Here is a 14,713-nt window from a genome sequence, read left to right as displayed (position 1 = left end):
TGGTTTATCCACTTTAATCTACCCTAGACGCATTAGTTAAACTGCCTCCTCGTACAAATTGGACGTAGCCCTGCAGGTTGGCACCCTGAAGTACTATGACCCACGTTAACAGGAATGTTGCTATAGGACCACCTTAACCCCGCAACATCACCAAAAGTTTCAGACTAAAATTTCTGTGCAATTTCGCGCGCTCTCGCCACGTTGCCGTACGCACCCATCAGACTCTAATTAAGACCAAGAAAAGTTGCTACTCCAGTTCTGTGAATATCACGGGACGTTTTACTTAGGGTTGAAAGATGAATCAAATTATCCGATACTCGAATCGAGTTTAGCTTGGTACGAGCTCGTAGCTCGAACTTGATTCGTCAACTAGTCAAATCAAATTTGAACGACGTTTGATGTTTGACAGCATGCAAACTCAACCCCAAAAAAAAAAAAAAAACAAAAACTCGTTCAAATTCGGTTCGGCAAACGAACAGGTTTGGTTTGAATAAAATTTCAAACTTGCTGAAATAATTAAATAACTTTGAACACTAGCGCGTTCGATTGGATTACACTCCTAATTTTCGTCTGTGCTGTGACCACCTTCCAAAGCCTTGTCGAGCGTAAATTCTGTATCTTTGCACTGAAATTTATCAGGAATCCCATTCAATTGGGTCAGTTGACGAACAAGGCAGCTCATCAGATCTTTAGTTGCACCTGATTCTCGAGAAGAGATCACAAATATCGTCCACATATTCAATCCTGATTCTCGTTTCAGAACGTGCAAAGTGCTCTCTTGTCCCATGCAGCCTGACCACAATTTTCCCATTTTTGTTGGGGGCGGGGAACGTGCAAAGTTTCAGACTACGTCAATTCAATTTCTCATCCCGACATCCTTAACTTCTAAATTCACGCCCCCTGTAATCAATCTGACTTCGGGTCATTATCTTGCACCGCTCTTACACTGGTCAAATCATTAAGTATTATGATTGCATCTGCGCATTATTATTAATTCGGTGATTAGTTCCATTTTAGCAAAAGCTTTGTCCAGATGAAATGAACTTGGATGGATGGGTGTCCGTTTCCATATGCACTTAAGAGTGGACATCTGTCAGCTGATAATATGTGTGTGTGTGGATCTAATCTCCCTGTTAATGATCGTTGATTTTAAGGAACAGTAAGTGACGACATTATGCCCAAGAAAAAGCGTTATTTGTCCTTTAGCTTCAGTGTTAGCTGGTCGTCGAAGACGAAGATTTTTTAAACAATCAATAATTGTTTTATGGGTGCGTTGCTTATCAGATTTTTGCACTGCTTCTGCTAAGAAAGTATGCATCAGAGGCTTTTAATTAATTCCATTGGTCAAATTATTGCTCCTCTTTTGTCAAACATTATTACCCAATTTTCTTTCCCACTTGGGTAATTAAAAATTCATATAACATGCGGTTTCTGTTACCGCCAATCTGCGATTTCCCACTTCCCTTTCACACGAGTCGTCATTTGATATCGCGTGGATTCTCCTGGGGTTGAATTTACTAAAAAAAAGAAAATTTGAAACCAGAATGGCTGCGTTTAGGTTCTTCTTTTTTTAGGTATTTTCTTTTTTACCGACGTGGTGGTGATTGATATTTGATGTAGGATAATGTTGAATTGTCCGATATTTTCTGCTGCATTTTCGGGCGCTTTTTCATGAAACCGATGAAAAGGAGAGAGTCGAGTAGATTGGCTGCTGTCGACCAATAGGAATTTTACTGGTTGACTTGCCAATTAACTCATCATCAAAAGTATTAGGGTAAATCTTTTATACACTGACACTGTATACACTAACGGGTCTAGATGCACGTCACATATACAAAATTTGATATTTAAATTCAAATTCAGATGATATGGCATTCATCCAACCCCGTCAGTATATACACTGTCTGACAGTGTGGGAATGATTAATTCAAAGTATTATGCTTGCAATCTTGGGGTATAAATAAGTTCAATTAAAATGAAGCTGTCCGCAAAAAAAAAAAAAAAGAATATGTAAAAGCGATGATCGGGAATTTCAGTAATTTTCATTGATCAGGAAATAAAGTACGCGTTAGTGAGGTTTTCAACCTGTTCACAGAGAAAGGTTTACATAATAAATCAGCTAATTACAGGCATGTACTAAAATATAGATGCGTATACTAAAATATATATTGTACGGGCGATTAAGGTCAGAAGACATCTCCAATTTGTATTTGCATACCATACCAGTGAAAGAGACGACATCTAAGCAAAATATACTATAACCCTCACGCATGCCGTCCTTCACATGCAAGTTATAACTTTGATTACTACTAAACAATGCCTCTCGGAGATATCAGTTGCGAAGGCATCCAATTGCCTATCATTCACATGGTATGGGCTATCGATGTGAGATGTGGTGGTGGTGGAATTCAAGAAATGTAGCATGGTGCAAAATACTCTATTAAAAAAAAAAGGGATGAAAACAACACCTGCTGGTTGCCCATTGGCCATAAAAATAATGTGGGTGGGAGCGGCCCCTCGACATAGGATTGGCCGAACAAATTTTTTTTTAACCTTTCAAAAATAAAGAATACAAATTTTACAAAGAAAAGGGGGGGAAAAAGGCATAAAAAAGAGTTGAACCAATAATTTCGCGATCATTTGATTAATTAGTTGTGTGCCTATATATCTTATTGGTTGCCTTTACGAAATAAAGTTGCCTTCCAATGGTTCAATAACACCTATGGCATAATTCCAATTACTTGGGTGGCCTTTTTTTTTTTTTTTTTGTAAGTGTAAAATTTCGAATCCAAAACCTCTCATTTACACTTTCTCCTTCAATACCAACTAACTCATTCCTCTCCCTAGGTGAAGCATTCTCCTATCCTAGGTAAATCCACCATGGACTCTGGTGCTTTAGCATTCATGAGCGAGGACTCATATTAACTACTCTCTCCATTCCATTTTATTTATCATGGTCAATTTTGCACACAATTTAGGAGTTTTATTGTTTGACCAACCAATGAATAATTCTTTCCATGACTCCCCCTTCATTTAAATTCAAAATTTATTATTAATTTGCTTTAAAATTTTTGAATTACACAGTGGATAGTTAGAGCAATTAATTTTGAAACATGACTTTAATGCACTTTTTGGAAATTGAAACAAGGGTAAAATGGAGAGATTTGGTCTTTTTTCATTACCCATTTTAGCCTAGGATAAATAATTTGGAACAAATCAAAATAGAAAACAAGACTAATAAAATGGAGTTTTAAGTAATGAACTTCGATTATCTCTCTCTTTTGGGTTTTTATTTTTTTTTATTTTTTATAATGCAGCATCTTATTAGTCATTGCCCAAGAGAGCAATCTTAACGTACTCACAAAAAAAAAAAAAAAAGTGCTTTGATAATTGGGTCTGAAAAAAATAACGTTATCCAGTTAGAAAAGAAGAAAAAAAAAAAACAAGATTATCCTGTCAAGACAGATAATGAATAGTTTAATGGTGCACTAAAATGGCAAACGCCGAATTATTCCATTGGTCAGCAAAAGCAAAGGCTGTTGATTCACTGTATATCTATTAATTTGCTAAAAGAAGTGTAATACAGCCCATTAGCTTTTCTACCAAAAACACTACTATAAGATTCCTTCACAATCCTGATGGGTCTAATTAGAAGGCATAAATCCGGATTAATTTAAGAAACGAGATGATGTTAGAAATATAGAGACCTAGACATGGGTCAGAACAACACGGCGGTTCATTTTTTTCATTCTTTTTTTAAACGCTCGCTGCTGCGCCTGCTTCACGGGAGATAAGCGTATTAACAAAGTCAAGCACGGTCGTCATCACTGGAAAGGCGCATTGCGTCACGATAATCATCGTTCGGTTGTTTTCAGTAACAGGACTTAGTTTGCAGGGTGAAGAAAATATCTTCAGTAGTAGTATTTTTCAAGCAGTGATGCAAATTTTTTGCTGGTTACTGTAAAACAGGATTGAATGGTCTTTTGGTAGGTTAAAGAAACAAAATTACAGTTCTGTGTCTCCAACTTCATCTTTTTCAAATTTATCTGAAGCACTTACATTGAAGAATGAACTTTTTCAAGTGACATATTTCTCTATTCATGCATAGTGCTTCATGTCTTGATGGCTCAACTTGGTGTATATGATGACATGAAATTTGTTGAAAACTTCCCTTCTCCTTTTCTCATTCCCATTTCAATGCGTGATAAGAATTGGGTTCAGTGTCATTTTTGGCGTAAAAAGTATAATTTATTCTGCAAAAGTATTGCAATTCAAAGATGTTTGAATGGTAATAATATTGAAATTGTCATAATATATCCATCATTTTTTTTTAGTCTGCTTGTCCATGTCCTTGAGAGTACCTTTCTACTTCCCCCTATTTATTAGAAAAAATCGTTCAAAATGTTATTCACATTTTTGCTAAATGAATTTTTTTCCTTCACTTTTAAAATGTTAATTTTACACTCCTTACAAGTTTAAGTTAGCAAACATTAGCCCTAATCTAGGTATTCAACTAATTTTTAATTTGAAATCATCACGTGTGACTTTTTTTAGTACAAAAAGGTTAGATCCCACTTGTTTTATGGTAAAAAATGAATATAAATTGAGTTAGATCTAAATTTTTTAAAGAAAAATAAATATAGCTCGGGTCCAATTCTATATTTTTAGAGGTAAAAAAGAATGTGTATTAAGTTATTTGTTTTTACTACCAATGGTATCTAATCATTTTGTTTCTGAAAATGATCACGTGTGAGAGCTGTTAATCGAGCCGAGTCGAGCCGAGTATTTGGCTGCCGAGCTCGACTCGAGCTCGTTAGGAAAACGAGCTTTGAAATATATTCGAACTCGGCTCGTTAAATGTACATGTGGCTCGAGCTCGAGCTCGTGCAAATTAACCTTAATAAAAACCTATAATTTTGATTTCTAAAATGACAAATATGTCCTTCATTAAGGAGTTTTAACGAGCTACTCGAGTATCAAACGAGCATGTTTCGACCTCGTTAACTAAACGAGTATGTTTCGACCTCGAGCTCGACTCGTTAACAAAAATTAACGAGCCGAGCTCGAGCCTTAACAAGTCGAGCTCTAACGAGTTTTCGAGCTACTCGATTGACTTAACAGCTCTACGTGTGAGTCACTCTGATGGATTCAAAATAAAGAGTGATCAAAAACTTAGATTGAAACCAAATTTTACTAAAACTTATAAAAGACATAAAATTAATATTTTAAAAATAAAAAATAAAAATATTTATTTAACAAAATATGATGCACGTTTTAATGCATTTTCCATGTTACTATTCAACGTTTATGGAAATGAGTTGCCGGTAAGAGGTTTCTTTATGGACTCTCCTCGTACAGAGGTAGGAGATATTTTTTTTTTCTCACAAATGATCCAATAACACACGCACACAGTTAGATTAAATACTCGGAGAACATCAAAGAATGGTCCAAACGAGCAATCTAAGGTGGGACCCACGAAATAACCGGATTCAGCCAATTGGTAACAGAACCGATGACCCATGGACATTAAACCCAGAGATTAATGCCCTACGATCTTTCGATGTGGGACGAGATGCCCCTATCCCCCTCCCCCGAGCACAGCCTCGTCACATAAGTGATTTTTTTCTCACAAATGATCAATAACACACGTACATAATTAAATTAAACACTCGAAGAATATCAAAGAACGGTCCAAACGAATAATCTAAGATGGGATCTACGAAACAATCAGATTCAGCCAATTGATGATAGAATCGGCGACCCATGGACCTTAAATCCAGAGGCAGGAGATACTCTTTAGGTTTTTCTGCGATCTTGGAGCAAGGTCAAAGCTCCCTGCGATGAGTGGGGCCAATCGGGCTCCAATCACTACAGTAATTAGTTCCAAATTTTTTTCCCAAAAAAATTTGTTAAAGAAAAAAAAAAGGAAATATTATAGCAAAGTTCCACCTGCGACGACCACAACGAGGCTGCTTTTCCCAACGAAACATGGCATGTGGAACACAGAATTCCAGCTTGGAGAAGCAAAACAAAATTTAACGTAGGACTATAGAATGCAGGGTGTCAGATGCATCAAATCGTCCTTTCAATTTACTCTGAAACTAACCTTTTTTTTTATAGTATTTTTTTTTAATGATAAGCAACACTATGGCAAAAGTATTCACATCAGCTTAATCAACTTGTAATTTTGTATCCAATAAATTAAAAGGAATCCCATCAAATCAACTTGTAATTTTCTATCCAATAGCTTTTCCCTTTTTTTAATGTATTTGTCTACGCATACTTAATTGAAAAGACCACAACTTAGGCTCTAGAAAATTCACAACAATTGACGGTCCAACATTTGCGGCTTTGTTTGGATATTATATTTTTCGTAAATATATTTTTCAATTATTTTTATTTTATATATAACAAATAGTTATAATAATTTTTTTTATAAAAAAATCAAAAAAATACAATCCAAACAAAGCCGTACTACAACATATTAATTAGTTCACTAACTTTTATAAATTTGGTGTTGCTTTTCTCTAATGGCTATAACATATTACGGCTAATTTAGACCCAACAAACAGTTGTTCAAATTAAAGCTTGGATTGTAGTTTTTTTTAAAGTTTTTTTCGAAAATATTCCCTTAAAGCATTTATATTTATTACCATAAAATTCTTTTTAATACAAATAAAAACTTTAAAAAACTCTTCTTCCAAAAATGCAGTCCAAACGGGTTCTGAATAGTAATGCATTAGCTGAATATGTTTCATAGGGATTAGTGCGGCATAGTGTACACGGAACAGGCCAGCAGCCAGGTTGCCTTGTCTCGCTCCGTCAAGTAGTCCAACTAACTCAAATACTCCACACATAATCCGATCGTACATTTTAAGTATTTTCTTTTTCTTTTGGATAGCAAAATATCCAATCCACCCCATGACCGCCTCTTTCCAGTTTCCACTTTCTACGCTAACATATATTACATCCTATACTGTTCTTATCATCTCAGTACTGTTTTCAGTATTGTATTCCGGTATACAGTATTCACCTAATGACTATATAATATGCACCATATCTAATTATAGTAACTAAAATATTAAAAAATTTGCTTGCTTCTCGCCTTCAAGTTCCAAACTTCAACACCCATCCATCATCCCCCACCTTTTCTCCTCCCCTCTTTCAAGAGTCTAGATTCTCCTTCGTTTCCGGGCTTCTTGATCTTTCTCAGTTCTCTGTTTCCCTCAAAAGTGTCGGATTGCTATACCTATTGATCTAGCAATCAAGTTACCTGATGAAGATCCAGTGCGATGTGTGTGACAAAGGAGAAGCATCGGTCTTCTGTGTTGCAGATGAGGCAGCTCTGTGCAATACTTGCGACCACAGGGTCCACCATGCTAATAAGCTCGCAAGCAAGCACCACCGCTTCTCTCTTCTTCAGCCACCACCCAAACAAGCCCCTCTCTGCGATATCTGTCAGGTACGTTTTCATCACTTCTTAAGTAGAAGTCCAAATTTTATTTTATTTTTTTGTTTTTGAAAAAAGGGACATTCTTGGATGAATAAGATAGTTATGTTGATCGTGATAATTTTTCTTCTGATTTTTATGCATACAGGAGAGAAGGGCCTTCTTGTTTTGCCAACAAGATCGGGCTATTTTATGCAGAGAGTGTGATATTCCAATACATAAAGCAAACGAGCACACTGAAAAACACAACAGGTTCCTTCTCACAGGTGTCAAGCTCTCAGCAAATTCTGCCCTTTATGCACCATCAGAAGCAGCAGCAGCAATCTCTGCTAGTACCTCTCTGACCAACGTTTCTGATGCAGTTCCCACTTTCAACCCCCAGAGCACAGTTATTAACAAGCCTGTTTCTATTAGCCGCGAGAACGTTTTGCAGTTTAATCCAACCCCTCGAACTAATGCCTGGAAGGCTACCAGTACAACTTCAGCTAGTGCAAACACGGTAACTGCAGCAGCAGCTACAAATGAGAAAGGTACTACTACTACCACCACCACTGCTATGAATGGACAAACGATGAATGGATTGGATACCAATAATAGTTCGACTCCCACAAGTAGCATAGCTGAGTACTTGATAGAGATGCTGCCAGGATGGCATGTTGAAGACTTTCTTGATTCCTCGTCTCCTTTTGGTTTCTGTAAGGTTTGCAAGCTATCCTTTCATTCACTTTTCTTTGTTGGTAATAGTCATGAATTTTCAGTACTGATGCATTTTGGCTAATTTGATTCATCAGAGTACTGGTGATGGTGAGATGATTCCATTTTGGGATGAAGGTCTTCATAGCGATCTGAGCTCGTTCCTGCCAGGAAATACGGGTCTTTGGGTCCCGCAAGCTGCGCCTGTGCCCCTGCATGCACATCCTACTACTCAACCTCAAAGCTTTTCCACTTCCTCCGCATCCAATGTGGGTTTTGGTTTTGGTTTCGGTGGGCATATAGGTTCCAAAGACATGATCTCAAACATCAAGTCCAGCAGAAAGCGGAATGACGACAATTCTTTTGCGGTTCCACAGATCAGCCCACCTTCTTCTGCCTCCTCCAAGAGACTTAAAACGACTACTTTATGGTAGACCGAACTCATCCAAATTTCATCTCTTTAGACCCCATCTCGATGTGTCTCTCCTCTTTTTCTTTTTCACCCCTATCTAGCTTCGCTCGCTCAAGTGTCACGGTTTTGCATTTTTTGTTTCCCTCTACCATATGGACAAGCATATTTCTCTCTCTCTCTCTCTCTCTCTCTCTTTTCTTTTTTTCCCTGTTGGATCATGAATTTCTCTGATCCATGCTCCTCTCGAGCAACCAATATCGTCCATATGGAATTAGGTTGTTTGACGCGTAGATCTTCTACGTGCCTGCTATGCAGCTTTCGCGATGTACTCGCAAGCCGCAAGGATCCCTTTTGGATGTAAATATCTTTTTCCTTTTCATGAATGATATGAATATGAAACCATCCAATTCAGCAAATTTTGGGTACAATTTTGGTCCCTAATTAAACTTGAGCATGCTCTCCAGAGTGACAATCAGGGGTCACATCTCACGTGCTTGTTCATAGGAGAAAGAAACTGTAGAATCAAGGAAAATTTTCATGTTAATTTGGAAAGGAAATTAAGAAAAGGCAAACCATGAGTCTTGATTTGAAGCAAAGGAACAAGGAAGTGACAGTTAGAAAAGCACAAGTCCTTTCCCTTTTTGGACTGGGAATAAGGTTTATCTCGTGGAGACTGCGACATTGCAGAAAGTTGAGAAAATGATTATGCAAGATTAGATAAGGAGGACAGACTGGCAAATTGGATCGCTCTACCTTCGTCCCATACATAGAAACAAGTTTTCAACTTTATATTTTTCCTCCTTTTCTTTTTTTGGTACTAATATATTCCTCAACTCACTCAATTAATTGTTGGATTCCCTACCACCTCCCCCAGCCATAATCTGTCACTTCATCACCTCTCCTCCCGAAAGCTTTATGTGACCTCTTCTGATAGAATTAATTCGTCACGAAATTATTGGTTATGGTCTCAGCCTATTTGCATCCTCTGCTTACCTTTTGAGCCATGCACCTAGCTGACAACGCTGTTAATTATGGTGCAAATATTGTGGCATTCCATAATGGCTTAGCTGCATTCATCCCGCAAGTTCGAAATCTTTTCCAAATAAGAGGCAAGAAACTCGAGAGCACGACGAGGGCCAGAGCCAATTAGGCTAGTGATAATTTTGGATATTTTCCAGACAAGGGATTGGCTCCATACTCTCATCCTCGTCCCTCATGCCCTCTTCCCTAAGTGAAATGTTGTTTGAAGCGTAATAATTAGAAGTTTGGGGTTGCCTAGAAATGATATAGCTCTTGCCTAGACAAAACCTTGAAAATATCTTCCTTCAAGGAATTGAAAAGGCCAAACCTATGGCCACTGCAAGAGACAAAATTTGTTTTCAGACAAGTAGCAAGTACGAAACCAAAACATAAATGCAATAAATTCCAATCTAATCGGAGTTGAAACTGACAATTTAAATGTATGAACCAAAAGAAGTTTTTAGAAGGCCAAGAGTAGGACGAATGGCCTTGATGGGGAGGGGAGGCACTGAGGACTCCACCATCATTTTTTTAATACCATCATGGACCAGCAGCTCAAAGCTGCAGCCAGATCCAAAAATCTAGCGTGTGCATGACCATGCCCATCACTATTAGTATTAGGGGAGTTGGCTTGATCTTCTGAGCAGAATGGGTAGTTCTGGTTGGATGGCGGTGGAGCCTTTAGCCGAGTTGGCGCCAACCGGGTCTAAAGCTGCAAATGTGCACAATTGCCTGCTGCTGACAAGCACTGCTTTCGAGGCAAAGAAACAAGACAAAAGTTTAGATGATTTTTTCCCCCTCCCCCTCTCCACATTCTTTCCTTTCTCAAGGCTCAGAATTCTAACCCTAAGCTTGATTGTGTGAAAAAATGTAAAGAGCATCATTCGGGTAACTCCAATAGTTTAGATTAATTTTATATGGTGTATTCATATGAATTTTATATTGTTTGAATCGTAATTTTTAGGAGAAAAATTTTCTATATATATATTTTAATTATCTTTTTATCTCAGGTACGTTATTACACCGTTACAGTATACTTTTTAACAAAAGTATCTTACTATGCAAATTGGTTCTTATCCCGATTCCTTTCTCTCGAGACTCGTTGATATATTCCAAAATCAGCGTTAAAACTTCATAAGTATGAAAAAGTAGTAATTACACTAAACTTTGACTAGCGACTGGACGCCTATTCGTCATGCAAGAGGTTACGAGAATTGTTTCGGCAACCTCTTCTCCAAGAAAGGCTTTTTTTTTTTTTTTTTTTAAAAAAAAGAAGAAAAATGGAAGAAAAAAAGAAAAGAAAAAGTGACCATCTGTTATTTCCTTGATGAATCGATGGTATGTGTAAGTTGAGAATCTTAGACTTTGAAAATTTGTTCAAGATATCGAAATTCAACACACATCCGAATAAAAGATGCACCTCAAAATTCAAAGATAGAAGAGAAAAAGTATAGTTTTGTCATCTTGTTTAGTTCTGGGAAAGTAGGCATCCGTGGACTCGATTCGAGAGCGGTGAAGTTAGTTATTACTTGTTAATGGGTTCACAATCACAACTAGGAGAATTCCTCTGATAGTCGCCAAGCGTTTCGAGATGTCCTATTTTTGTATTTTTTGGCCCACCAAAACTGTTTTTCCTTTCTCTGTCCTTGCAATATGTTACACCACCTGCCCCCCGCCCCCGATCATAATTATTACTCTTTTGGGATCTTTCATAATTATTCTTCTGTTGGGTGTTAAAAAGTAAAAACCCCTGTTTCAGTCATCAGCCCAGCATCACCATGCAAGCATTATTATAGCAGTTATGCCCTTCTTACCATGATTGACGTCGAATAAAAGGATTGCAGGATTCTTCAACTTTTCCGTATGTCTCAAGCCTCAATGTTAATGCAAATTATTTTTGAAAGCAAGAATTTGGAGAATTTGACCTCATGTGTGAGCAGATTCATTCCCATTTTTCTTAGAACACCGCTGTGATGCAAATCAAATCCCAATATCGAGGAAATGAAATTGAAAGATGGCAAAATTACGCCAGTAAATAATTTAAGGTCAGTAGTAGAGGATCGATTTTCATATTCACGAAGGGTTCAAATTTCTACTCCCTTCTTCTTTCAAGGTAGTAAGTCAATCACGTAGAGAATGTATATTTGGCGATTACAGACGCATACAGTATTTGCACTTGCAAGCGACTTTATAATTTCGAATGTGTATTTGGTGACCGAAATCGAATATACTTAAACTCTTTCCTAATAAGGAAAAAGAAGAACTGCAGTATCTGCCTTTTGTTTCTCAGTCTTACTAATTCCAAGAGTAGAAAAGTGCACTGGGGCAAGATTGCTGGTAAGAATATTTCAGCTGAAGTCTAATCTTTACTAGTGTTATTTATTATAAGCATTAAAGGGTTGGCCGACATAGATGAAACTATTCCTCCTTAGAGCCAGTAATCATCAATCATCATCAGTACGCCCGACGACTTGTTTAGGTTATAAAGTAAATTAAGTATGGCGAACCCACACATTAACCAGCATGACAGCCTCTATCATTATTATTTTCAATTTCCATTTCTGCACCTGCAGAACGCACTGAAAGTTAATGGAGCTGGAATCTTTGCTCTTCCACCTGCCTTCTCTTCACTGATCTGCTACGTTTTATGGCAAATTAGGGGCAGTAACCGCTGATACTATTGCTACGTTTATGAGGAATTATGGCAGGAACAGTTGCTCCATTAACTGTTCCTGCAGGTTGAGGGGCTAATTGCTTAGAATATATGAAAAAAAAAAAAAACATCGCACAAATGTATCTTTGACATACTCTATTTCTCGTTCTATAGCTCAGCACCATGGCAGCAGAATGAATTGTCAGAAAGTCTGCAAAAATGTCAGTGGGTTAGCGGCCCACAATTTTTTTTTAAATTATCTTGTCCCCAGCTGTGCTGACTGGGCACGGCTGCGGACAGGCGGTCAAAAAAAAAAAGGGCCAGGGGCCTTTGTTTGTTAGCCTTTCTCAGCCTTTCTGTATCCTAAATAAATTTCATTACTTTAATTTTCAAAATAACCTGATTAAATTAAATTTTAACCATAATCTTGAATATACTTCATTTCATTAATTTTTAAAATAAATACATTAACCTAACCTCACTATTCATGTCCCCAGATGCCTTTTGTATTGTAAGTATCCCATTTGTCTTTTACTTCAATTTTGTATTATTATTCAACCATTATTAAATGCATAATAGTTGTTAATTAAAGAAGGATTCATGTATTCCAATAAACAGGAATTAATTATTATAATTACTTTGGCTTGGCGTACGTAATTATACAACCAATTCGGATCAATATTTTTTCCGAAACAACATTTTTGCATCTTCCAAGAATCTTCCATTCTATATATTTTTTTAACTACATTTTTACCTCGCATGCAACATATATGATATCTTACAAAAGTCCACGACTACAGGAATTCTTCATCTATATCATTCTCTTCTCCAAAATTTTTTTATTGATATTTGCAGATTATAACTCTTTTCTTTTTTATTGTCCTAGTCACTTGTCATGACAATTGATCGTGAGTTAAAATATTTACAACCAGATAAACCTCTCGGAATTTTGATAACAATTTCTATTGGTTAAATTCTATTTTTGATTAAATAGTCCAACTTCTATTTTTTATAACAATTAAATTATTGATTAAATAATGTATCTTGAAAGGCAAAGCTTTTGTCCCGTAGCACGACAAGGTCGTACTTCGATTGACAGGCAGGTTTCTTATATTTACTTAATTAAAGTATTTTATGCATGTTAAAACCAATAATTTTAATTAATTGTTCCCTCCATTCTATATGAATTATATTATATAATAATTCTACGTGAATTATATAATTTTATATATTTAAGATTATGGTTAAAATTTAGTTTAATCATGTTATTTTGAAAATTAAAGTAATGAAATTTATTTAGGATACAGAAAGGCTGACAACCAAAGGCTCCTGGCCCCTTTTTTTTTTTTTTGGACCGCCTGTCCCCAGTCGTGCCCAATTAGCACCGCTGGAGACATGCTAATTTCAAAAAAAAAAATTGTGGGCTGCTGTCCCGCTGACATTTTTGCAGAGTTTTGACAATTCATTCTGCTGCCATGCTCAGAATGAGAAATAGAGTGTGTCAGAGATATATTTATGCGATATTTTTTTTTTTTACATATATTCTAAGCAATTAGCCAGGTTGAGGGCCATGATTGATTAGTCCTTTTTCCTTTTTGTCCCTTTTGTGAAGTTCAGATCATGAGGGGTATAATAAAAGACTGTAGATAGTTTTTAGAGAGCACTATTACATTAACGTGTTTTGTTAGTTGACGAATCAGGTCAGCACTCTTAGAAAGCGTCTTCTCAAATGTACATGATAAAAGAATTGTAACTCAATATAAAAAAGAAAGTTGTCACACTTTGGAGAATTTCAGAAGTTCAACATAACCCATGAAGAAAAGGAGTGTTGTTGTTGTTGTTTTTTTATAAATAATAATAAAATAATAATTTCAGAAGTTACACAAAAAATAATAATAATAAATGTATGAATAGTTATTCTGAGATAATTTGAAGACGATATTGCATTGGTAATTGATTGTTATTTAATGCAGACGGTCATGGGAATTTGACCAAATTTAAAAGTTGAAACATTAATTACACTAAGAGTAATGAACCACCTGGCTCACGCAAAAGTACTCTAGTCAACGATTTAGCGGTTGAACTAACAAGTTAAACGGACAATGTTTGCTTCTCTTTTTTGAGTTTGAGTCCTTGATCGGACTGAACAACAGACCGGTTGACGGTTTAATCGATTCAACCACCCAATCCGGTCTGTATTTCACAATCATGGTTAAAACCAAATCCTACGTTGTAATGTTTAATCAAATGACAATACCCAATGAATCTAAATATAAATGCATCGTTTGTTTTATATATAAAAAAAAAATTGCATTGTTTGTGTAAAACTGAATCAAGTGATGAAATAAATACCATTATAAAAAAAATTATTTATTAGAGAAACAGAGGTTAATTCTTTTTTTTTTTTTTTTTGGGGTAAGTTCTTAAGGTTTATTGGATTAATTTTTCTTACTCAAATATGTAAAATGATATTTGACAGATCTCC

The 14,713-nt window shown here is 36.3% G+C and overlaps 1 protein-coding gene across 1 annotated transcript; it reads left to right on the top strand.

Annotated features, from left to right (window-relative positions):
- The first annotated feature begins 6,995 nt into the window (after positions 1 to 6,995).
- LOC113711947 (B-box zinc finger protein 20-like) lies at positions 6,996 to 8,971 on the top strand. The gene is made up of 3 exons (XM_027235190.2): positions 6,996 to 7,462; positions 7,599 to 8,150; positions 8,242 to 8,971. Exons 1-3 carry the CDS (start codon positions 7,277 to 7,279, stop codon positions 8,575 to 8,577), a joined length of 1,074 nt encoding a protein of 357 aa, XP_027090991.1. The 5' UTR covers positions 6,996 to 7,276; the 3' UTR covers positions 8,578 to 8,971.
- The last annotated feature ends 5,742 nt before the right edge of the window (positions 8,972 to 14,713 follow it).

This window comes from Coffea arabica, chromosome 10e (genome assembly GCF_036785885.1).
Source record: "Coffea arabica cultivar ET-39 chromosome 10e, Coffea Arabica ET-39 HiFi, whole genome shotgun sequence".
NCBI lineage: Eukaryota > Viridiplantae > Streptophyta > Magnoliopsida > Gentianales > Rubiaceae > Coffea > Coffea arabica.
This window is presented reverse-complemented; position numbering and strand designations above follow the sequence as displayed.

Coding starts and splice junctions, on each gene's coding strand:
- LOC113711947 (XM_027235190.2), top strand. CDS start 7,277: ATGAAGATCCAGTGCGATGTGTGTGACAAAGGAGAAGCATCGGTCTTC. Junction 7,463..7,598: donor CTCTCTGCGATATCTGTCAG/GTACGTTTTCAT, acceptor TTATGCATACAG/GAGAGAAGGGCCTTCTTGTT. Junction 8,151..8,241: donor CTCCTTTTGGTTTCTGTAAG/GTTTGCAAGCTA, acceptor TTGATTCATCAG/AGTACTGGTGATGGTGAGAT.